This window comes from Triticum aestivum, chromosome 3A (assembly GCF_018294505.1).
Source record: "Triticum aestivum cultivar Chinese Spring chromosome 3A, IWGSC CS RefSeq v2.1, whole genome shotgun sequence".
Taxonomy (NCBI): Eukaryota; Viridiplantae; Streptophyta; class Magnoliopsida; order Poales; family Poaceae; genus Triticum; species Triticum aestivum.
The window spans coordinates 42,889,421-42,914,912 of NC_057800.1; the positions used below are offsets into that span (position 1 = coordinate 42,889,421).

General features: G+C 42.5%; 1 protein-coding gene and 1 long non-coding RNA gene across 2 annotated transcripts; one reads left to right on the forward strand and one right to left on the reverse strand.

Moving 5' to 3' along the window:
* The first annotated feature begins 1,080 nt into the window (after positions 1 to 1,080).
* On the forward strand, positions 1,081 to 9,222 carry LOC123060112 (probable chromatin-remodeling complex ATPase chain). The gene is made up of 26 exons (XM_044482679.1): positions 1,081 to 1,419; positions 1,884 to 2,015; positions 2,141 to 2,244; positions 2,980 to 3,095; positions 4,028 to 4,125; positions 4,257 to 4,436; positions 4,518 to 4,739; positions 4,872 to 5,006; positions 5,088 to 5,370; positions 5,460 to 5,533; positions 5,682 to 5,902; positions 5,982 to 6,069; positions 6,146 to 6,239; positions 6,334 to 6,522; positions 6,611 to 6,642; positions 6,732 to 6,811; positions 6,885 to 6,974; positions 7,079 to 7,148; positions 7,290 to 7,332; positions 7,422 to 7,480; positions 7,565 to 7,730; positions 7,899 to 8,077; positions 8,153 to 8,368; positions 8,456 to 8,593; positions 8,685 to 8,798; positions 8,904 to 9,222. Exons 1-26 carry the CDS (start codon positions 1,177 to 1,179, stop codon positions 8,922 to 8,924), a joined length of 3,387 nt encoding a protein of 1,128 aa, XP_044338614.1. The 5' UTR covers positions 1,081 to 1,176; the 3' UTR covers positions 8,925 to 9,222.
* Positions 9,223 to 23,849: 14,627 nt separating this feature from the next.
* Positions 23,850 to 24,671, reverse strand: LOC123057801 (uncharacterized). Its single transcript, XR_006426966.1, has 2 exons — positions 24,364 to 24,671; positions 23,850 to 24,091 (listed from the first exon to the last, which is right to left on the reverse strand). It is a non-coding gene; the product is annotated as an uncharacterized lncRNA (long non-coding RNA).
* Positions 24,672 to 25,492: the final 821 nt, after the last annotated feature.

A 25,492-nucleotide genomic window follows, 5' to 3' on the forward strand; every position in this document is an offset into this window, starting at 1 on the left:
TTTTGAAAGCATTTTGCAGCAGTAATTTTGCCTTTTTCTCCGATAATCAGGATTGTCTTTCTATCATGAAAAATTGCACGTAAGCGAAAAACTAAGCAATGTTTGTTGCAAGAAAGAAAAAAGCCAAAACCGTGCGGAAGAGCTCATTTGGGTTAAGCCGTCAGCTGCCTCCACCGGTCGTGCAGCCCGAGCAGCTCGACGACATGAGGAGGAGGCGGCGGCCATGGCTGAGGCCAGCATCGGTGCCCTCGCCCGAGCCCATGCAATAGTCCGACGACTGAGACCGCTATCAAGGCTCGGGCATAGTGTGTGCGGCCGCCGCACAGGGCCCCATTTGCGAGGGGAGTTGGTATAGTGCCATGCTGCGACCGTTAAGGGAGCGATTTGCTCATGTGCGCGGGCGTTGGTAGGCTAGCCCAATACTTTGGATCAAGCACTTGTACAGAAAGCGTATGTTTGATTTGTGGGGTTTTGTTTTCTATTAATTCTTTCCACAACATCAAAAAACTAAATGTGTTTAGAATATTTTATGAATTTTACAAAATCTAAAAGATTCATGAATCTGAAAAAATGATCACACTTTAAAAAAATGTTCATGAATTTGAATAAGTTGACAAATTCAAAAAATGTACACATATTTGAAAAACTGTTTTCACAGATTGAGAAAAAACGTTCGCGATTCCAAAAATTGTTTGTGGATTCAAAAGTGTTCATGATTTTGTTTACAGATTTTAAAAATGTTCATGGATTTGGAAAATGTTCACAAATTCTAAAAATGTTCACAAAATTGAAAAGGCCTGTGTAAATCATTTCCCCCTAAAATACGCACCGCATTTTTAGTCACTTCGGCATCGCAAGTAGGGCGTTCACCGACAATCCATCCCCAACGAAGGAACGTTCTCCAGATAAACACGTAAAAAAACTGTCTTTTTACCGAGCCCAGCCATCTCTACTCGGCCGGGCGGGCCCAAACCCAAACCCAAAAGAAAGAGGCGGGAAGCCTCAAACGCGTCCCGCCTATTCGGCGGGAACGGGCTTCCATTTCCAGGCGCCACATAAATAAAAGCGAACACCACTCCTCTGCTCCCACCCTTTCTCCCCCCAAATCGCCCGGCACCTCGAATCCCCATCGCCCCCAGCCCAGAAACCCTAACCCCAGCCCCCGCCCCAGCCCCGATGGCGAGGCCGGCGAGGCGCCGCGTCGTGGAGGAGGAGGAGGAGGAGTCCTCCTCCTCCGGCGAGGAGCAGCAGGACCAGTCCGACGCCGGCGGCTCCGGATCCGGCGAGGAGGCGGGAGGGGGCGACGCGGAGGAGGAGGTCGACGAGGAGGAGATCGAGGCCGTCACCACCGGCGCGGGCGCCGACGAGGAGGAGGAGGACGGCGGGGAGGAGGAGCCGGAGTCCGACGACGCCGACGAGGTGAGCGTGGGGGCTAGATTTAGAGGGTTTTGGTGCTCGATTTAGAGGGTTTGGGTCCATTGATAACTAGTTTGGTTCATAGTTATCTGCATCCCGTCCCGGCTGCAACAATAATCTGCAAGCATTTCCGCATATTAGTACAAATAAAAATAAAAATAAAAATAAAATAAAACCATAATTTTAACAATATATAGCAGCAGCAGTAGTAATAATGATTTCGAGACATTACCAGGTTTGAATATACCTTAGATCTGGACTGAAATGAAGCTACTGTTTTGAAAAAAGCGGCCCTTTCCATGCCTTACAATGCAATGCAGTAGTTGTCTGGATGCTTGCAGTCTTTGTATTCTTGTGCAAAGCAAGAAGCATGGCAGAGGTGGCTGCAATGGTGCTTGAGCTTAATCAGTTCACTTGCTTTGGTAAAATCCGCATTATTTGCGCCTGCCTAACTGTTTCCGTTGCAGGCCGAAGACCCTGCTGGAATTCCAGAGGTAGGGAAGCAAGAACGAGCCAGGCTCAAACAACTTCAGAAACTGAAGAAGCAGAAGATCCGAGAGATATTACAGACCCAGAATGCTGCAATTGATGCTGACATGGTGTGTTTCTCCTTTTGTGACACCCCCTGAATATAAATGCCCTTCTGCAATTGATTTGCATCATGTGCGCATTTGATACGCATTCTTTGGTGTGTACTGCATTCTCATCATTGGTTTGATCACAGAACAAGAAAGGGAAAGGGCGATTGAAGTACCTACTGCAGCAGACAGAAATATTTGCCCACTTTGCAGAAGGAAGCCAGACTAAAGAGAAGAAGCCACGTGGAAGGTGATTCTTGGTTATGTTCTTTTTTAAAAGCCTTGGTTATGTTAGTGCCACTATATAGTACTTTACTATGAACACCCATCTTGGATGACCAATAGAAATTGCAGCCACATGTGCACCGATCTAATTTGAAACATCAATGAAAATTGAAAAAAATTGCTCTCATAGCACTACTTCTATTTGCACTCCCCAAACATATGGTTCTGTCCATCCTCATTTCCTGTCTTCCCTAATAACTATCATTAAGTCATAGGGTTGCTAACAGCAGCTTGCGGTCCCTCTGCCCATTGAGCTCCACCACTGCAGCAGCAGCAGCATGTAGCTCTACTGCACTGGTGTTGTTGCAACAGCAGCGTGTCACTGTACAGTGACTGCAGTGCAGATGCACATGTGGTACAGGGTCAAAGTCCATCTTCAATCATATTGCAGAACGATAAGGCGACCTAAAATCTTGTCTCCTTTTCTGGTTAATAGTATGGAATTTCCAGGAGTGCACTTCTTGTGAGGAAATCCATTTACTTTTTATTTGTATTTCTAGCTGTGCGATTATTTTGGATTCTAAGTACGCCTGTTAATTGTGGCAGTTTATTTTATGTTATAGTAAATTAGCAATAGCTTTTAGCTTAATGTTGTGGGCGCTCCTGTTATTCTGTATTCTGGTCTGCGAGTGTAGCCCATTTACTTCTAGATTCCTGTGTCCCTTTGTTCTATTTGTTGCTAATGTGGGTCACACTGTAGGGGACGCCCTGCGTCAAAGAGGAGGGCAGTAGAGGAGGACGATGAAGAGTACCTCCAAGAGGAGGAAGATGCACTTGCTAGTTCAGTCGGAACACACTTGCTTGTGCAGCCATCATGTGAGCCTTTCCTTGTTGACCATTGATAGCTGATTTATATTACACTTCACTTCACCTTAATAACCAACTTAAGCCGACATATGCTACTCTTTTCTTGCTAGCTACATGGATTTCTTTCCATAAGATCAAAATGACAATGAAATATGACATACATTCAAAAAACACATAACTGAACAGTTTATTATGGCAATGAACCAACTTTGTTCTGTAGTTGATTATCAGCAACATTGTTTTCCAAACCAAGCAAACATATATTTGATTGCTAAATAAATTATAAATCAGTAGTGCATCTATTTGAGTGGAACTCCTTGTACTTAGACTAAACATCATGAAGTTACACTTTTAAGAGACCTTCATGTACCATGCCAACTAGAACTTTAAAGTTTTGGTTCATGTGGTGAAGTTAGGGGATAGAAGACCCCCCTTCAGTTCCCCTTGGGGCTGTGCATCCATATAAGAACATGTTTTTTTGACTTGTAGCAATCTCTGTATTCACTTTAACAGGCACAAATGAGCATGTGTTACAAGTGGCTGGGTTGGTTAGCAACTTAGCCTGTTGATTCGAACATGATTTTGTTTAAAATATTGTGAGTGAATGTAGGCTAAAGACTTCCGTTTTGTAAAAAGAACATATTTTTTTTGTGATAGGTTGACCAAATTATCTGTAGTTCTAGACTTCTAGTTACATGAAACTTAATCATTATTGTATTTTGATTTCTAACTAAATGTGAACTATTTATAATGGATGGATCTTTTGTTTTATTTCCACCAATTATTTCATATCGTCAAAAACATGCGGACCCTACCTGACCCTGTTCTTGTTAAAATCAGCTAATGGCACCAAAGTCCTTTCTAATAGGATGACATCTTCAATTTTGTCTAGCATATGTTAACTACCAAATGGTTGCGCACTTATTATGTTTGCTTTGCAGGCATAAATGGACAAATGCGAGATTACCAACTAGCTGGGCTTAATTGGCTCATACGGCTGTATGAAAACGGCATTAATGGAATATTGGCTGATGAGATGGTATATTTGATGTGTTAACCACACAATAGGCTAGTTGCTAAAACCTTTTCAGTATTTTATTCATTCAGTATGGTGGTAATGTTCAATGCAAGTTACTAACCTTATCCTTGTCTTGCCATTTATTTACTCAGGGTCTTGGGAAAACTCTTCAAACTATTTCACTGATGGGCTATCTGCATGAATTCAGAGGAATAACTGGTCCTCACATGGTTGTTGCGCCAAAGTCTACTCTTGGTAACTGGATGAACGAAATTGCTCGTTTTTGTCCCATTTTGCGTGCTGTGAAATTCTTGGGAAATCCAGAAGAGAGGGTTGGTCTTACATCCCTGCTTTTCAACTATAATTGTTACTTCAGCTGGCATGTTAACTATACTTTATTACTGTTTGATCAGAATCATATAAGGGAGAAATTGCTACAGCCAGGAAAATTTGATGTGTGTGTGACCAGTTTTGAAATGGCAATCAAAGAAAAAAATTCATTGAAGCGTTTCAGCTGGCGCTACATTATTATTGATGAAGCTCATCGGATAAAAAATGAGAACTCTCTTCTGTCTAAGACGATGAGGCTTTTTAGCACTAACTATCGTCTACTCATCACAGGCACTCCACTCCAGGTAGGTTGCCTTTGGCAGTGCTATTTCTTCTTATTATATATGTACAGCATGCATTGCAACCACTGAATATATTGTTTTATATTCGTCAATCTTATTTTCAGTTTCATCACTTACCGATGTAATGTATTGCAGAACAATCTCCATGAGCTTTGGTCTCTACTCAATTTCTTGCTGCCTGAGATATTTAGTTCTGCAGACACCTTTGATGAGTGGTTCCAAATTACTGGTGAAAATGATCAACAGGAGGTTGTTCAGCAGCTTCATAAGGTAGGGATGTAACACTCATGCTCAATGAGTGCCAGTATGTTTGAATTAGCATTATAATTCATGTTTGTAATTTTTTTGAAGGTTCTTCGCCCATTTCTTCTCCGGAGGCTTAAATCTGATGTTGAAAAGGGTTTACCTCCAAAGAAAGAAATTATCCTTAAAGTTGGGATGTCTCAGATGCAAAAGCATTACTATCGAGGTCTGCTTCAGAAAGATTTGGAGGTTATTAATGCTGGTGGTGAACGTAAAAGATTGCTTAACATAGCCATGCAGTTACGGAAGTGCTGCAACCATCCATATTTATTCCAAGGGGCAGAACCGGGCCCACCTTACACAACTGGTGACCATCTTATTGAGACTGCAGGTATGTTTTTCATGCTGACCATTTTGTTGTTGCAATTCTATAATCCTGCTTTGGTTGCTTAATAACAACTCTTGTGATATATACTGTAGGGAAAATGGTGCTCTTAGATAAATTGCTGCCCAAATTAAAGGACCGTGACTCCAGAGTGCTTATTTTCTCACAGGTGATCATTTATCATTTACCATACAGATTTAAATATCGCATATTAGGAAATCATGGTCACACGTGAGTTACTAAACACATGCACCTTGTTACAGTTCATTGATTCCCCCCAAAGTACCTTGCTTTGTTTGACATATCACTATCTGCAGATGACCAGGCTTTTGGATATCTTGGAAGATTATCTTATATACAGAGGGTATCAGTTTTGCCGAATAGATGGAAGTACAGGTGGACAAGATCGTGATGCATCCATTGATGCATTTAACAAACCAGGAAGTGAGAAGTTTGTTTTCTTGCTTTCAACCAGGGCTGGTGGACTTGGTATCAACCTTGCCACTGCTGATGTTGTGATTCTTTATGATAGTGATTGGTAAGCTGGTTTTTTAGACTGCAAACTATACATCTATAAGTTGAATCTGATGTTTTTTATGGTTCTAATGTATCTGCAGGAATCCACAAGCTGATCTTCAAGCTCAAGACCGTGCGCATAGGATAGGTCAAAAGAAAGAAGTTCAAGTTTTCCGATTTTGCACCGAGGTTTGTTAAGTTATGTTGAGAATATCAAAATATTGCTTTTGGCAGGTATGTGTCTAACAATGAAACTAAATTGCAGTATACCATTGAGGAAAAAGTGATTGAGAGAGCATACAAGAAGCTCGCATTGGATGCTTTGGTTATTCAACAAGGACGATTGTCAGGGCAGAAAAGTGAGTTTTTGCTGCCTGTTATTGCTATCTTTTGGAAGATGTTGTTGTTGTAAGTAGGATATGTAATAGTTTGACCTTATTGTTTTCTATGCAGCTGTCAATAAGGATGACTTATTGCAAATGGTTAGATATGGTGCGGAAATGGTGTTCAGTTCCAAGGATAGCACAATAACAGATGAGGATGTTGACAGAATTATAGCTAAAGGAGAAGAGACAAAAGCAGCGCTGGATGCAAAGATGAAAAAATTCACAGAGGATGCCATTAAGTTTAAAATGGATGACAGTATGCACCTCTCTCTCTCTCTAAATGTAACATGGGTGATAGTATGCACCCCTAACTAATATTTCTCAAATCGTTTTTTTCTCTGCAGCTGCTGAATTGTATGATTTTGATGGTGATAAGGTAATGATCTGCTCACTTGATCATGCACTTGAAATTTAGTTAAATGTCTTGTCAAGCACCAACTGACTCTGCTTTTTGATTGCTTAAAGGAGGAAAACGAGGCTGATTTTAAGAAAATTGTTGCTGAGAATTTGGTGGTCGAGCTACCTAGGAGAGAAAGGATAAGGAAGTATGCCACTCATATTTGGGGTGTTGCATTATGTACTGTTTACTTGTATTTACCTAACTTTGACTTGTTGTAGTTACAATGAGTCTGAATACTTCAAGCAAGCACTTCGCCAAGCAGCACCAGCTAAACCCAAGGAACTACGGATTCCAAAAATGCCAACTTTGTAAGTTCTTTCAGTGTTACTATCTATTTTGATTTTCTTAAAAGAAAAATCAATCCTGCTTGTTGCTTGGTATTGCCTGCTCACTGCTTATGTGTTTATGTTAGGCATGATTTCCAGTTCTTCAACAGTCAAAGACTGAATGAGTTGTATGAAAAGGAAGTCCGACACCTCGTGGTAATTTCTCACCTAGATATATGTTGAGGAACAGCTTAAACGTTTTTTTGCTTCTTTTGTGCTTGCCCCACTACCCAGTCCATTGTTTCCCAGTTGTCATTGGTAATTGTTGCCCAACTTTATAATATCTTTACAATGCAGCAAACCAACCAGAAAAAAGATACCATTGACGGTGAAGATGAAGGTACTGGTACTGCTAACTCTTGCTTCTCTAAGTGCATTACAGCATCTAACTACACCATGCTAATGATATTATTCTTCTGCAACACTCAGATCAGGTGGAGCCTTTTACTGCAGAGGAGCTGGAGGAGAAGCAGCGGTTATTGGAAGCGGTAGGATTATATGCAATATGAAAGAAACATCAATCATCTTTTTAACTCTCCTGACATTCTTGTTTACTATGATACAAAATTTAGGGTTTTGCAACATGGACTAAGAGAGACTTCAACACATTTATTCGTGCATGTGAGAAATATGGTCGTAATGACATAAAGGGTATATCCTCTGAAATGGAAGGGAAAACAGAAGAAGAGGTTCAACGATATGCTGAAGTTTTCAAGGAGAGATACACGGAACTGAGTGGTAAGCAATTGAGTCAGTTCATCAGACATCATGAAATATAGGGTCATTATGTAAATCCTCATCAGGCAACTTGCCTCAACAACAACCGACTGTTTTGCTTGCGTGAGTGGTCAACTGTAAATGAATGTTCACCCTGACTAATCTGTGTGTCTGTCCCTGTCTAATCAGATTATGAGAGAATTATCAAAAACATCGAAAGGGGTGAGGCAAGGATAACTCGCAAGGATGAGATTATGACAGCCATTGGGAAGAAGTTGGACCGCTATAAGAACCCATGGTTAGAGCTGAAAGTTCAGTATGGCACAAACAAAGGGAAGTTCTACAACGAGGAATGTGACCGTTTTATGGTATGCCCTCTCCCTTCTTATGCATACTGCTTCAAGTTTGTGACATGATCATAACAACAACCTGTTATGTTTCAGCTATGCATGGCACACAAGCTTGGTTACGGGAAGTGGGATGAACTTAGATCTGCCTTCCGCAAGTCACCCTTGTTCCGATTCGATTGGTTTGTGAAGGCGAGAAGTGCACAAGAGCTGGCTAGGCGGTGTGACACGCTTGTCCGTCTAGTTGAGAAAGAGAATCAAGAATACGATGAGCGAGAGAGGCAGGCACGGAAAGAGAAGAGGCTTGCTAAGGTAGTTTCTTATTGTTGAACATCCTGGTCTTGATTTTGTTCTTCTTACAGCATCACTAATCTTGGTGATCATTCCTTTGTCATGCAGAAGATGACACCAACGAAGCAGAAGATGACGCCGACAAAGCAGAAGACGACGCCGACAAAGCAGAAGACGACGCCAACAAAGCAAGCTGCATCAAGGGTTCCAGATGGCGAGACGGCCCCAGCGAATCCATCCAAGAAGGTAGCAGTTTCTTATTGTTGGACATCACTGGTCTTGATTTTGTTCTTCTTATGACATTACTAATCTTGGCGATCATTACTTTGTCATGCAGAATAAGACGCCAACAAAGCAGAAGATGACACCTACAAAGCGAGCTGGTGAGACGGCTCCAGCGGCCTCATCCAAGAAGCGACGGCAGTCCCTTATGGACGACTTTCTGGGCTCGGTATGTCCACGCAATCCTTTTTGTCAGCCAGTCAGTCCAGCGCAAGCTGAAGAGATGATTCTGCTGCTGCTTACTGACCTAGCTAAGCTGAAAACAATGTTGCAGGGAAAGAAGGGGAAGGCGTAAGCGTGGGTGATCTGACGGTGCCTTGTTGGGAGATGTTTAGGGCTCGGCTTCTTCCAGCGCTTAAAGCCTCTTATCTTAGTGTAATATATGGTCGACGATATCGTCGGTTAGGTTAATCACTGTCCAAGTAAGTTTAATGCATGTGTTGTGGCGCCACCTGTAGACTAGTGAGCGCATCAGGATCGGTTTGAATATTGAATGTTGGCCGGGTCTTTTGGTGTTTGCGCATGAAGATGGTATGCAAACGGCTACAAAACTGGTTTTAGAAAGGAAATGCATTGAATTTCAGTTTGCTCCAGATGAATCATCTCCAGTTCACAGTAGTTTCTAACACAATTGGCAAGCCTTCCATTGCATTTCCATGTTCAGTGCCGGTGAGCTCCAGATGAATCATCTCCAGTTCACAGTAGTTTCTAACACAAGACTTGGCTAAATAGCTCCTTCTAATTGGCATTTTACGTCACAGTTTTGCCCATGCTTAGGTAGGGTGATGCCCTCTCGCCCATGCTTTTCATAATCATCATGGACTCTTTATGCAAGCTTTTTGAAATGACGAGGAGTGTGGGATTTTATATCCTTTCACAAATAAACACTCCAATCCTGCAGCGATCGTTCATATACGTAGATGATGTATCGTCTTTCTAGCAGCCAAACACAATGATGTTGCTACTGCTAAGCTTCTTCTGTAGATTTTTGTTGTTCTTCGGGTTTGAAGTGCAACCGATGTGAAAATGCTCTATTTCCCCAATCGGATCTGATTGGGGAATTTGGAAGTTTGCTGAACTGTCAAACTGGCAAAGAGAATTTTCAGTGTGGCCGTGTGCATCTTTTGATGCATAGGCCGGGGTTTCAACTGTCTTGATAAATTTAGAGATAGTTTTGGGCCATGGTGTACTGGTTTTCTGTACCAAAGTAGTCGTTTAATCCTAGTCCAAGTCGTGTTGTTGGCCATTCTGACTTTTCCCTTGATGTCACATGACCCCCTCCATGGGTGTTTAGATTGACAAGATTCGGGGAACCTTTCTTTGGAAAGGTAACAAAGCGGTTAGTGGTGGTCATTGCCAAGTGAGTTGGAAACAAATTTGCTGGCCCAAAGAAAGTGGAGGACGAGGAATTTTAGGGGACTTCCTATTTCGCGCGGTATACATGTGAAACACGCACTCCTGCCCCTCCAACCCCCCCCCCCCCCCCCCCCCCCCCCTCGTTACCCTTTTGGGCGGCCCATGTGCTGGGCAGGACGCCTCCTGTTTTTCTTATTTCGTCTTTTTGCCTTTTGTTTCTCCTTTTATGTTTTTGTTTTTTCTTTAAAATAATTCAGGATTTCAAACAAGTTCCAATTTTTTAAATGCAAATTTTTAGAAAACAATTGAGAAATCATAAAATGTTAGTGAATTCAAAAAATGTTTCATGATTTCGAAGAATATTCGGAAATCATAAAATATTCGAGGATTAAAAAATGTTCATGATTTTGAAAAATTGTTCACATATTCAAAAATTCAAGATTTTAAAAATAGGAAACATTGATGATGATGAATTGGCTGACGGTGGATACTTTAGCTGTTTTTAAGGAGTGGGCAAGCTTTCCTTACCTTATAAATCGGACTTGTGAGATTCAGGAGACTGTCGTGCGTTGCTTGCACCTCTTTCAGTTTTACTGTTACCTCCTTTCTTACTTGTGGCTCTGCAGCAGACTGTGATAAACTCATGACTAAATCCCCAAAAGTAAAACACAAATCATATGTATGCACCAATACCCAAAAAAACTACAAAATTGAAGTGTTAAACAGTGGAAAGATGGAAAGAAAATAGAGACTGAACCCAGATGGTACCAAATAAATATTTCAAAAGAGAAAAATGGAGAAAATACTACATCAAGATCAAAGGAACATTAAATACTCTGGGTTTCCTAGAGTCACCTTCCTCAAATGAACTAGGGCATGTCCTTTTCTTCCAGGAAGGGCTCTACTGATGGGTGCAGTGTGGTGGTCACTGACAGAGAAAGTATGTTAAGCCTATGATTTCGGTTGCTACAAAATGTTGCATCAGACTCTGGATTTGACCTCATAAATCTCTCAGCAACAGCGATTTTGTTGTTCTTCGGGTTTGAAGTGCAACCAATGTAAAAATGCTCTATTTCCCCAATCTTTTGTGAGGAGGATCTGATTGGTGAATTCGGAAGTTTGCTGAACTGTCAAACTGGCAAAGAGAATTTTCAGTATGGCCGTGTGCATCTTTTGATGCTGAGGCCGAGGGTTTCAACTGTCTTTTTCCAAAAAAGAGAGAGAATTTTCAAATTTTTTTGAGGGGACGAGAGATTTTTTAATGCTTATTGATAAATTAAGAGATAGATTTGGGCCATGGTGTACTGGTTTTCTGTACCAAAGTAGTCATTTAATCCTAGTCTAAGTCGTGTTGTTGGCCATTCTGACTTTTCCCTTGATGTCAATGACCCCCTCCATGGGTGTTTAGATTGACAAGATTCAGAGAGCCTTTCTTTGGAAAGGTAAGGAAGGGGTTAGTGGTTGTCATTGCTAGCGAGTTGGAAACAAATTTGCTGGTCAAAAGAAAGTGGAGGACGAGGCATTTTAGGGGACTTCCTATTTCGCGCTGTACACAAGTGAAACACACATTCCCGCCCCGCCCCCCCTCGGCACCCTTTTGGGTGGCCCATGTGCTGGGTGGGACGTACCCTGTTTTTCTCACTTCGTTTTTTTGCCTTTTGTTTCTCCTTTTTTGTTTTTGTTTTTTCTTTGAAATAATTAAGGATACCAAACACATTTTAATTTTTTAAACGCAAATTTCTAGAAAATACTTGATAAATCATAAAATGTTAGTGAATTCAAAAAATGTTTCATGATTTCGAAGAATATTCGGAAATCATAAAATATTTGAGGATTAAAAAGTTAATGATTTTGAAAAAATGTTCACATATTCAAAAATTTCAAGATTTTAAAAATATATTCGTGAAGTAAAAAAAATTTATCATGATTTTTTAAAAATGCTCGTTGATTCAATTTTTCACAATTTGTAAAAATATTTACGAATTTGTAAATAAATCTCACGAATTGGAAAAGGTTAGGATTTAACAATGTTCGTGAATTTGTAAAAAATCTTCATGGTATAAAAACAATGTTCATGAATTCCAATAAATATTCATGAGTGAGAAAATGTTCACAATTCCAAAAATTGTTCACGACCTTGAAAGATGTACATGAAATGAAAAGGAAAGGAGAAAAAGAAAGGAAAATAATTAAAACAAGAAAGAAAAAAACAAAGAGAAAAGAAAAAAATTAAAAAAGGAAAAAGAAAGAAGAAGCGAAAATAAAAAACAAAGGAAAGAACAAAAATAAAAAAAATCAGAAAACACCAAATGTATGTTGCCTTTAAACAAATGTTCATGACCTTCAATAATATGTTCATAACATTTCATAAAAATATTTATACAATGTAAATAATGTTTGCATAGTTTTTTAAAATTTTGGTATCATTAAAAAATATTATAATATTTAGTTGATTTTTTCCAACACAAATTAAAATATATATTCAAAACAATTACTTGTAAGAATTATTCTTCATGTATTTTAAAAATATTAAACATGTATAAACATATGTTTTATATATACACTAAAAATGTAGAACATGTATGAAAAGTAATAGACATCAAAGTGTATATTTAAAAAAAAGTTAATCAAGTATTTGAAAAATGGTAAACGTGTACCAAAAAATGTTCCTAATGTTTACAATGTGTGCAGAAAAATGGAGACATGTATTGAAAAAGTTTAAAGAAAGTAAAAAGGAAAATACAAAGAAAATTGGTGAAAATTATAGAAAGAAACCAAAAAACCTAAGGGAAAAAGAAATTCATAGAAAAACTGAGAAAAACAAAAGAAAACCGATAAGGAAAGCACAAAAAAAAACTAGTGTGGCAGCTACAGTACCAGGCAAGAGGTGACCCGGAGCTACATCTTGCAATAAGTTAGACAATAGCGGGCGCGTCTATACCTCGCTTCGGGTGACTTAGATCGGTCTCTCGCTGAAGCTAACTCGCGAGTGGGCTCGCCCGCGAGGTGTTTATACAGACCTAGTGAACACACCGAAAAACTAAAAATGGAGTACCTGGTCGCATCAATATTTTTTAAATATTGTATCTGAAGATATTCTCATGGGTAGCTTGGCGACACATAGCTTCATTATGAAGTACCTCCGTGAGCTGAAGGAGTGCAAACCATATCAGCCGCCACGACAAGCAGCAGCAACACCAACTAGAAGAAGTACACGGTGGATCCCCCCGGCTCCTGGGGTAGCAAAGATAAGAGTTGATGGTGCGGTATCCAGAGATCTTAACGACAGAACTGTCAGAGCGGTGTGCAGAAATTCAGAAGGTACGTTTCTGGGAGCCTCTTGCATGAAATTTTGTGGTCTGACTGATCCAGCAACTCTGGAAGCGGTGGCATGCCGTGAGGCACTAGCGCTGGCTGCTGATCTCTATTTGGATAATGTGGTGATCGCTTCCGATTGCCAAGGCGTTGTTCGAGATATCCAGGATGGAACAGGAGGATCGTATGCTACTATAGTTAAGGAGATTAATGAGACTGTTACCGTTTTTCAGCAGTGTTCCTTCATCTTTGAAGGGAGAGAAACAAATGTCGAGGCACATAACCTTGCTAAGCATGCTTTTGGTCTTGGGTCCGGGCGCCACCTGTGGCTTTTAAACCCGCCAGACATCGATTGTATCCCTATGATTATTGAGTGAATAAAGTAAGCATGTTTAGACTCAAAAAAAATATTGTATCTGAAAAATGTTAAATCAGACATTTGAAAAATATTAAATGTAAATGGGAAAAATGTTGACCATATATCCATTTTTTTAATCTTGTATTGAAAAAATGTTAAACGTGTACTAAAAATGTACGATGTTTATGAAAAAAGTTTTAAGAAAAATGTTAATCATGTATTCATTTTCTTTAATCTTGTATTGAAAAAATGTTAAACGTCTATTAAAATGTATAATGTGTATGAAAAAAATAGACATAGAAAAAGTTTTTCAAAAAATGTTAATCATGTATTTAAAAAATGTTTAACGTGTATATGAAAACTGTTTTCTGATGTATACGAAAAATGTTGATGTGTACTGAAAATAATTTAACATGTGTTGGACATAAAAGAAAACCAATGAAAACTGTTTTCTGTTTTCCTTGAACATATTTTTCCATTTTTTGACAGTAACTGTGATCATCCACCATATAATCATATATGCTTGCCATCAGACCATATATAGCATTATTAAAGATGTGCTCACTTCTAGTTTTCCCAATGCGCCAAAGGATGCAAGCACAAAAGAAATTGGAAGCAACATGATTATCATTTGGAGTCCACTATGTGTAGCAAAAGAAATAAAATCTACACCTAACGGTTTATCAACGTATATTTGCAACTGCTTGCCAAATTTTCCTAGCAACCACACATTTGAAAAACAGCTGGTCTGTTGCCTCTGGTTCGGGTTCAGAGAAGAACACACAATGTAAAGGCTTGCCCACGTGACGTTTCTCTAGATTATCTCTGGTCATGAGTTTACTGTTAGTTAGGAGCCAGAGTGAAATTTACAGTCTAGTGGAATGGACCATACAGAAGGGATGTAAATAGGTTGGACACCACTGGAACTGATGCCACTCTTGTATTGTCCTCAAGACACAGCTCTATCCCCCCGCGTCGTCCCCACGGGCGAACCCTAGCACCCCGCCTCCTCGCTCCTCCTTCCGGCCCTCCCTCCTCCGCCGCCGCCCCGAGGCGCCGCTAAGCAAAGCCCAGCCGGCGTGGGTGGCGGCGGGGTCCTGTTCCCTCTCGCTCGGGCTCGGGGCAGGCGCGGGACTGCTCCCTGGGCGGGAGCGCCTGGCTACCGTGGGGTCGGGCGGTACGACGACGGTGGTCCGTTGTGCGGCATCGCGGTGAGGCTCCGACGAAGTGCGGCGGCTGTGGGGGCCATTTCCTGTGGCGGCGGCGCGTGGGTCGGCCTTTGGCCATATCTGCCCGATTTGCGGCCTGGAGGTCGGCCTGCGGCGCGGGAGGTGGGTGGAGGCCCGGTTGAGCCTCTACTGGGCGGTGACCATCGGCGGCTCCGGCTCTCTGCCCCGTGGCAGCGTTGGAGGTGGCGGAGCATGCCAGCCGGATCTGGCTCAGTCTTTCCGGCGGGCGGTGCGGGCTGAGGTGGCGTGGCCCGGTTGTCTTCGACGGCCCCTAGGTGCTTGAGGTGGCTAGAGTGGGGGCGTGCCATGGTGGGGTGGCCGGCTGCGGCTGCGACTGGGTTGTCCTCATCCAGTGGTGCGGGTCGGTAGGGCGGCACGGGGCTCCCCCTAGGGCTCCCGGCATGGATCTGGACTGCCACGGCGTGGTGGTGGCTCATGGCGGTGGTCTGGGTCGTTTACGACGGCTGCTGGACATCTCCAACATCGGCTCGTCGGTGTGCGGCCTGTATCAACCTTTGATCCTTCTCGTCGGGCATCCGTCCGCTATCTTCGACGATGGTTGGCCCTCCCCCAACTGCGGTCCATCACTCGTCTCGCACCCGACAGCAGGACTGAGCTCGTCTCGTGCCTGGCAGCAGGACTAACCTTGTCCCGCGCGCGGCAGTAGGACCGAGCTCGTCTCGCGCCCGGCAGCAGGACCATGCTCGTTTCGCGCCCGGTGCCGCAAGACGGGGCGATGAAGGCCAGTTTTGGCCGGCCTTTGGGTCTCCGCACTGGGGGCAGCCCAGGGGTGTGCAAGGTGGCTCCTTTTCGCTCGTGTCTTTGGTTGGGTAGCGGTGGATCTCAAGTGAGGTGGTGTCAAGGTCTTGGATGCCGGGGCGACGGCCCTGGTGGTGGGTCCGCGGTGCTCATGGGCAGAGCCCGTGGCTTGGTGCTGCACGGTTGCCATGGCTGTGTGGGCGGCGTGGTAGCTGGGTTGTGGCGTTCGGCGGCGGTGAATCGTGGCCGGGGTGAAAACCTGCTCTATCTTTGGATGGACCGGCAGCGGCGAAGCTTGTTCCCTTCTTGAAGGCGTCGTCACGGCTCTCATTGCCCATCGTGTTGCTCCAAGGAAAACTCTGATCCTCGGATTGGGCAGTGGCGGCGCTCTGGTGTCGTCCCCTTCCTGAAGGCGTTGCCTTGGAGCCCACGGTTTGCCATATGTGGTTTCACCTCTTCGCGTAGTGTTAGGGATGCTGTTGCTGCGCTTGGCGCCTATGTATCCTGCCTTGGATGTATGTGTGTGTGTTGTGGGGGCGTACGTTTGTACCGGGTGCTGTTGATTGTTGTTTTATATATAAAGCGGGGCGAAAACCTTTTTGGTACTGTCCTCAACAATCATTCATCTCCCTGTAAATTAAGTAGGTCGAAATTGTCCTGAAATTTCCTTTCCGTGAATTCTTTTTTTTGCGGGAATCCTTTCCGTGAATTCGATCCTGGCAATCACCCTCTCGGTAAATTATACTTTCTCTGCCCGAAAAAGTTTGTCCCTCAAATGGATGTATTTAACACCAGGACGGAGGGAGTAAATAGTTCGAAATTGTTCTGTCCAAAAAAGTTTGTTCCTCAAATGGATGTATCTAACACGAGGACGGAGGGAGTAAATAGTTCGAAATTGTCCTAAATTTTCCTTTCAGTGAACTCGATCTCGACAATCACCCCGAAAGGGAGGGGCCATGAACGATACACCACCCTCTCACGCTTTACACTTCACAGATCCCAGTAGCGTGCCAAGAATCTTGGGTACGACGTGTCGATCCGCATCTTTGGTTGTCCAACTCAACCAGGATGGTGACACAACTTAGAGAGTGTTTGTTTCTAGGGACTTATTGGTTAGGGTCTTTAAAAAGTCCCTATAAGTCCCATCTAAATCAAACATGAGGGACTTATAGGGACTTAAAGTGGACATTTGGGACTTATGAAATAAGACTCTCAAGGAGAATCTTATAGAGCTTATAGTTGTAATATGGTCTTATAGGACTTATAAGTTCCAAGAACCAAACAGGTAGTGACTTTTTAGGGACTTGAGACTTATAAGTTGAGACTAAAAAAAGTCTTAAGACTTATGAACCAAACAGGGCCTTAACGAGGACCGACCGCATTTTCCCAGCTATAGATATGGACAGTTTTTTGCAGTTAATATCGATAACTCTAGTGAAGTACTCTACTAGCTGGTGTTGCTTCGTTAGGCAAACTGAAGAATCTCTATTCGTCGCTACAAATACTAGTGCTACTCATTGCACGCTCCCTCTATCCTCCAGACTCCCACAAAGCCACAATACCGCTTGACTCCGATACGGAGAGCTCCATCCTTTCCTTACACTAGATGACTCGTTGCGCCAATGGTGCAAAGGCCGAGAGGGAGCCAAGTATGGTGAGAATATTTAAACACTCAAGTCAAAAATTAAATGTGGCCAACACTCCCGCATCCTCTGCTTGGAAACCGCCTTTTCTCATCGGATCTAACATAGATACATGATTCTTCAAGAGCAAATTTCAGAGAAAATATAAAGCATGGAAAGCTTTAAGTTGTACTATTGAGACCATACCACGATATCTTCATTTAGTTTCTTTGGAAATCTAAAGATCTAAGAGGATGGTACATGTGAAAAGCTGTGAATCCATAACAAAAAACTAAACTAACTTCCAAACAAACATTTCAAGTTTGAAAGCCACAAAGGAGCAGCCCAGATCTCTCGTTGTAGTGCAGGTACATGTCCTTAATCCTGCATCCACAGCCCATAATTTTTCAACACCTAAATCCACGAAATCCAACCGAAGGAAATCATGGCAGAAACATGTGTCGTGGCTTACGTCTCTGAGAAGGACTTCTTGGCATTTTTGTGCAGGTTGGACACAACAATCCTCGCTGCGAACCCATAATTTCAGTCTTCTTTAATCTCTAACTGAACCAAATAACAAAAGCTTAAGCTTAAGCATCCACACACACAGAAAATGCAAAACAAATCTCACATAAAACTGTCCCAAGTCAGATACAGGGGAAACCAAGGTGAGATGATCATGTTTCTTATAGGAAACAATAACCATAGGTAAATACATACATTATTGTCCTGTCAGAAGGTACTTAGTTGTACTTCAAGTAATACAGGGACATGAAACTAAGCCATTGAAATTTTTGTAACAGAATAGATGATAACACCAATGTAGGCCATGAACAAAAATACAAAGAAGAACATAATCAAGCATAACCCACCTCGACCGAAGCAACGGTTGATCAACAGCAGGAACCTGAACCTCGTGATGCTAGACAATATATCTATGGTTACCTTCTTTATTTCTCCCGCCTAACCTGAAGTAGTTATCTGGACAAAATAGGGGGCACGCTTCAACAAATCAGTTCTTAGTAATTATAGAATGCCCTGTATTAAAGGAAGTAAAATCAAGCATGTATGTGCTCTAACTTTCACAACTGCATGTCAACTCAGCAACTAACTTTATATACCAAAGTGTACAATTCTCAAGTTTAGCTACAGAGACGAAAACAGGGACAGAGGGTGTGCATTCCAGTAGGCTCTAATAAACTCATTCCCAGCAGTCCATTCCTTATATGAGTAAACAGCAATGCTACCCAATTGCTTATATCAAGAATGACCAAAAGAAGCAAACCAAGCACAACTCTATAACCACAGCGCTTTAAAAAATTCTCTTCTCTAAGCTAATCAAGCCTGCTCGTTTTCTTTTTTGGATAAAGCCAGTTCGGCCAGTTAAGAGGGAAAAAAACAATTAATAAAATTACCCAAATTAAACAATCTTCTAATCTGTTTTAATGGAATATAATAAGCATTTGCTGCTGCTCTTTGTATGATATACTGGACCCCTTTACAGGCGGTTATGCATGCACATTTTACACAGTAGCCTGCGTAACCCACTCAGCTTGCTTACACTAAACACATATACATAATTTAACAGGCTAATAAGGAAACAAAGGCTGACGGCATTAGAAAAAGACAAGGCGCACCATAATCTCACCAGACAAGAACAAGTGGTAGGCCATGAAACAAAGCAAACAGAGCAATGTAGCAAGAAGCAATGAAGTGCATCAATAAGAACACATCTAACCTTGCAAAAGTATGACCGGTCCGGACGTCAAGAAACCTGGACAGGAAGAGAAAGAAGCAACGAACAAACATTTCAGCTCAGAGACATTTTATCAAACAGCAGACGAGCAAGAAATATCTTACATTTTATCAAACAGTAGCCTGATAAACAAGAAGTTGGATGACCCTGCAGCAACAAGATAAAGAGAAGTGAGAACAAGAAAATCGAAGAACACGACGACATGGAAAGCAAAGCCGGCTGAAGCGACGCATGCAAAAGAAAAAACGACGGTGACACTGATACGGAGAAGAGCTGCAACCTCAACCGGTTCGACAACCAGGAGATGTCCGTGTGGACGAGGCCGAGGCCGCCCGCCATGACCAGCTCCAGGGCGAGGCCGCCCGCCACCGCGAGTCCCACGCCTGCCTCGTCGCGCTGCGCCACAACCGGGGCCTCCAGGCCGATTCACCCTCCCCTCCTCGTGCCCCATCTCCACATCTCTTGTCAAATCTTCCCAGCCAGTTGAGACCTCCGTCTATCTCTTAGAGCTGCCAAAACAGAGCAAATACAATTAACTTCGAACTCTAGAAGTTGACTTCTGGTATATATTTAAACAGTCTACAAAAATCAGTGCACAGAACATATCTAGTTGAACTTTCAAAATCATCAAGTAGATATTAAAGAAGATAGAATCATCATTGCGAGTGTATTGTCTATAACTGCATTGGCGCCTATTTTGTACAATGGCCTAAAGAAAACTCCAATACATAAATAGGTAGGATGCATTTATGGTAATGGAAAGATATTTCTAGCTTTTTACCGGTTCAGACAAACACTAGTAGAAAACGGAGCTTTAGCGCCGGTTCGTAAGGGCCTTTAGTGCCGGTACCATAACCGGCACTAAGGCCCCCCCCACCCCTAGTACCGGTTCGGCACGAACCGGCGCTAAAGTGCCACCACGTGGCGTGAGCTCGCGCCCTGGTATGGGGGACCTTTAGTACCGGTTGGTAACGGTACTGAAGGTTTTTTTTTTGAAAATTTTGGAAAAAAAATTTGAATTTTTTTCGATTTTTAATTTTTCTGAATTATTTGATTATTTAGTCTCTAATCACCTCTCTTAACTGCTCAAATGTGGATCACTCATTCCAAATCATCTAACTTCCCGACCGGTCACCCATCGCTCTCACTACTCTAGCCCGAGCACACTTAACTTTCGGGTTCTATTCTCCTTCGTTTCCGAGTCTGCACTTGTTGTTTTCCTAACAATAGTAAGATGTCAATCCTATTAACCATCAGGAGTTTAGCTTGAGCATGAAGTCACACATTTCACCGTTTAAATTTGAAACTATTATTCTAAAAAACAGTAATTATTTAGTAACGCTAATATTTCTTGAATAAGTTTGACCATAGTTTGACCACAGTTTGACCATAGTTTGACCAGATTTGACCAAAATTCAACATGAACCGGCATTAATGTAACACTAATATTCTTGAATAATTATGTAGTAACATTAATACTTCTTGAATAAGTAGTTTGACCAGATTTAACCAATTTTTTTTTTAAAAAACTGAAATTTGACCATATCTTTTTTTCCTTTTAGAATTTGAGGATTCTAAAAAATTTCAAACAGGCCATAGGCGGTCTCCATCGGATGTGGATTTTCGTGCTGAATTTTTTGATATATTATACATTTTTTCCGACATCGTATGCAAAAGTTATAGCTGTTTTACATTTTCCCTACACTTTTTGCAAAACATGTCCAAATTGTAGTTTTGAAATTTTCCTAACTAGTAGATGTAGTAATATAACTACCTCTTGAAGGATTTTATTTTTTAAAGTTTTTATCATTTTCTTTTGATTTTTTCAGAACTGAAATGGCGACACACCGGGAAGAGAGGGGGGGGGGGGTAGAGTTTAAAAATTGCCCTATAATGCCGGTTTGTGTCACAAACCGGTACTATAGGTCATACCCCTTTAGTACCGGTTCATGACACGCACCGGTACTAAAGGTTAGACCTTTAGTACCGGTTCGTGCCACGAACCGGTACTAAAGGTGATCGTGGGGCCCCGGCCTGACGCCAGCCTGCCACCACCCCTTTATTACCGGTTCGTGCCATGAACCGGTACTAAAGGTTCAACACGAACCGACATTAATGCAAATCCGTTCGAAGTCGCACTAATGGTATCATTAGTACCGGGCCAAAATCAAACCGGCACTAATGTGCTTCACGTTTGACCCTTTTTCTACTAGTGAAATAACGCAAATAACAATTTGTCGATAAACATGGTAATGATTTGTGAAGGACGCCTGCACCATGATGTAAAACCATCGAATCAAATGTGAAATTGTATCAGAGGAAATGTAGACATGGTTGATGCCTTGGCTACAATCTATGGCTCATCTTGCATCAGAGACTGCAATACATGGATGTACTGTGCCTAGTTCATTGAGTCCAAAGTGGTGCTTTGATTAAGAGGAATTTGGCATCATCGCAGCTCATGTCGTGGCAAGGCTACTATGGCCCAGACTTTATCATGACTGAATGTTCATTGCTCACTGATTCTGTTGTACCAGATGATCTGACCACCCATCGATCCGATCTGTTTATAGAACTCTAGACCCAAACATAATAAATAATAAACGTGTCCCATGTTAATGACAACAGTCTGACACACAATAGCTCTCCGACAGCACAAAAAAAGAATTAGAAAACTGAAAAGTGGCGAATAAACATGAGAAACTCCTAACATATTACCTGTAGCAATCACAGTCACGGTCAATGCTACGCTCCCAGCTTCTCTCATTTCCACCGTCTCAAATGCATCAAGAATTCTACATGAACAACGCAACTAAGGAACCTAACTAACCAGCTTCTCTTTTATAGCATTTCCAAGTTTAGAATCAGCAATAGCTAACGTTTCACCGTCGCAATGCTTAATTAGAAGGGGAAATAAATGGTTCCATACTTCCGCATATTATTCCGCTTGCATTGGAAATAATGGCCATAATGGCGCCAATGGCAAGAAATTGCCTGCATAACTGAACAGTGCACACCAAGGCATACATTTCAGTCACTTTGAACATAGATGGGTAACGAAATAAAAAACCAGAGAGCTGTGGAAGCACTGACCTCCGGCCGTGCTGCCCTTGCGCTCCTGGTTCCGGGACTGCACGACCACGTACGAGTCTATCTTCCCTGCAAGTATAGGTAAAATCAAATCTATCTCCATCAGCAGACGAACCCAAGCCAAGCCAAGAACATGCATGGTGGTGGTGATGAATTCTCTTCCCCAGATTCAACGGAAGGCGTGGGTGCAGTGGAATACTCACCGAGGAAATCGCTGCCCGAGAGGCCCTTGGCATGGACCTGATGCACCTCCAGAAGACCGCACCCCATTGTATTCTTCTCACGGCACTGCACCTCCCTCTCCACTGACCTCTCTTTGTCCCTCCTCTCCTTCCATCTCTCTCTCTTTCCTCATCTTCTCTCTCTCCTACACGGACACTGCCACCTTGGTGACTGTGGGTCGTCCCCCGAAGCCGTGAACGTGGCCTTGACCGCTGATCTCACAGTGTGCTGCATATATATCCAATTAATTATTCCTTTTAGCATTACTTCATTTGAAACAGGTCTCAATCATGGCTGAAACTTTAATTCCTTTTTTTGATGAGAACATGATGCTATCTTGATGTAGATTAATTCACTGTGGCATCTTGTTCTAACATACAGGTTTTTCTGTAAACATGAAAATCTATACGTACAGAGATACATAATCCTAAAGCTGAGTGATGATTAAATCAGACAGAATTTTACTAAGTACCTTTTATATAAATAAATGCATTTTTTCCTCTGAACCAAACATCAAACAACACAATAGCAGCCATCCACAAGTTTCATTCAATCAATAGCCTGTTTATGGTACCCTCAAGCATAAAAGATTTACCTTGACTACCCAAAGATATCTTAATCTGATAGGAGAATGGATTTGCTCACCTAAGCAGCGGCTGGTGATGGCCTTCGGGTTTGGCGTGCTCCCACAGTGACCATGGTGCCTCCTGGTGCCGCTCGACGCGCCTGCTGGTGCTCATGACCCTCCACCCCGACCTCGTGCTGACTGCCGCTCGTCGCTGCTGCTGATGGAGGGCCGCGTCTTCAGCTTGCTGTAGCTGCACGCGTAGTATATTGAACACAGTTTCATTCAAAGTGCATAACATGATGTATGAACACAATTTTATTCAAAGCATATGAACCAATTTGACCACTGCTTCAACCATTCAATCAATTGCTGCCACCATTTTCTGAAGTTAATCTAGAAAAGTGGCTGCATAGAGCTAGATCCCAAAATAATCACATGAAGAAAGAAAAACTATTTTTATGCACAAGATGGGACATCATCTCTTCATACCTCACCGCGGAACACCTCACCAACAAATCTGTCACGGAGAGAGAGGGGGGAGGGGGGTTGAAGCTCACAAAGCTGTGACTGCCGCTAGGGCTGGACACGAGCCGAGCCGAGCCGAGCTTCATCCGAGCCTGGCTTTGGCTCGCTCTGGAGCGGCTCAGCTCGGCTCGGCTCGCTCAGCCAACGAGCTCACTTTAGGCGGCTCGGCTCGTTTTTTGCAATGGCTCAGCTCAGACCGAGCCGGCTCGTGAGCCAGCTAGCGCCATAACATCTGGGAGGCAGCAGAACCTGTTTTTACAGACCATTTTTGATCTTCTACAGCAATTAAACCCATAATTTGTAAAAAAAGCACTTTCTATTACTAAAAATGTAACATCTAGCAGTCTATGGTTTAAAAAAATGATCATAGTGATGAAAAATAAGCTTTCTTCTATGAAAAGTGTAGAAATTGAACAAATATGACTAAGAAAGAATTGGGCATCATTGCTTTTGAATTTTGGACAGCTCCTCCTTTGAACTTTATACGGCAAAAATATTGAACATTGACAGCCAAACAATGCAATTCTGCATAGCATAACACTTAGTGCTTTGACATCAAAATGAGAATCTTCCTCCTCAAACAGAGTATCTTACTCATCCTCTTCCTCCTCATTCTCTTCCTCTTCATAATCCTTCTCTCCTTGCTTATCATGCTCCATTGCCTAGCACAGAAAAACAGCACACACATGAGCTTGGATACGCATATATTTGACTTTTTGATAGCAAGAAGAGCACATCCATAAGCTTGTACAAACATATATTTGACTCTTGGATACCAAAACCAGCATATACATGAGCCTGTGCAATCTTATATTTGACTTTTGGATACCAAAAACCAACACATACATGAGCTTGGACACACATATATTTAACCTTTGGATAGCAAAAACAGCAAATTCATGAGCTTGGACACACATATTTGGCACAACCATACCGGTGAAGATGTAGTCTCCCTCTCGGAGTCGTTTGCGAAGCCGTTGGCAGCGGCGATCGTGGCACACACGCTGGCGTCGGCGGGGTCAGCGAGATGTCAAGGCGGTGGAGTTTTTTTTACCCGTAATAACAACTTGGCGAGCGGGACAATGCCGTAATTCCTTGGCCCGCTTCCTTGGCAGCGACACAGCCCTTGCCCTTCCCCTTCTGCTTCCTGGGGCAGGCGGCTTAGTCTTCATAATGAAGACCAAGCTCCTCTCTTTCTCCTTCTCCTCCTCCTCTCCTTTCCCTTTCCTTGTCCATTCTTGCGACAGTGGGGCTTTTCACACATCAGCAAAGAACAAATGGTCAATCATCAACAAAAAATTAAATAGATAATAACCAGTCTACACAATCCAACACAAATAAATTCATCCATCCATCTAATAAATTGGTGCAGCATCCATCCTAGCTAGCGGCACTTCTCCAGCCAACGAGCACAAGCATCCATCCATCAAATTCATCTAGCATTCATCCATCGCTTTTCCTAGCTAGCTGCACTCTCCATCCGACAACCACAAGCATCCATCCATCCATGATCCATCCATAAAATTCGTGCGTGTGTGCGCGCCGGTGCAGGGAGCTAGGGCTAGGGATGGGAAGGAGTGTAACGCCCCAGATATAACTTTCCCTATTTGTACTCCAACTCTTGCCGTCTTCGGTGTTAAGTTATATTTATGTTCTTGGATTCGGGTCTTTGTCTCCGTGTGTTGTTTTCGTTTTCATGCATCTCATATCATGTCATCGTGTGCATTGCATTCGCATACGTGTTCGTCTCATGCATTCGAGCATTTTCCCCGTTGTCCATTTTGCATTCCGGCGCTTCGTTCTCCTCTGGTGGTCATTTCTAGCTTTCTTTCGTGTGTGGGATTAAACATTTCCGGATTGGACCGAGACTTGCCAAGCGGTCTTGGGTTACTACCGGTAGACCGCCTGTCAAGTTTCGTACCATTTGGACTTCATTCGGTACTCCAACGGTTAACCGAGGGACCGAAAAGGCCTCGTGTGTGTTGCAGCCCAACACCCCTCCAATTTGGCCCAAAACCCACCAAACTCTGCTCCATGTCCTAGAGCGTTCGATCAAGATCGCG

Excerpts from the sequence above, each read along its gene's own strand:
- LOC123060112 (XM_044482679.1), top strand. The coding sequence starts at position 1,177 with ATGGCGAGGCCGGCGAGGCGCCGCGTCGTGGAGGAGGAGGAGGAGGAG. Across the intron at positions 2,245-2,979 it reads GAGAAGAAGCCACGTGGAAG|GGGACGCCCTGCGTCAAAGA; the intron begins GTGATTCTTGGT and ends GTCACACTGTAG. Across the intron at positions 6,643-6,731 it reads ATGATTTTGATGGTGATAAG|GAGGAAAACGAGGCTGATTT; the intron begins GTAATGATCTGC and ends GATTGCTTAAAG.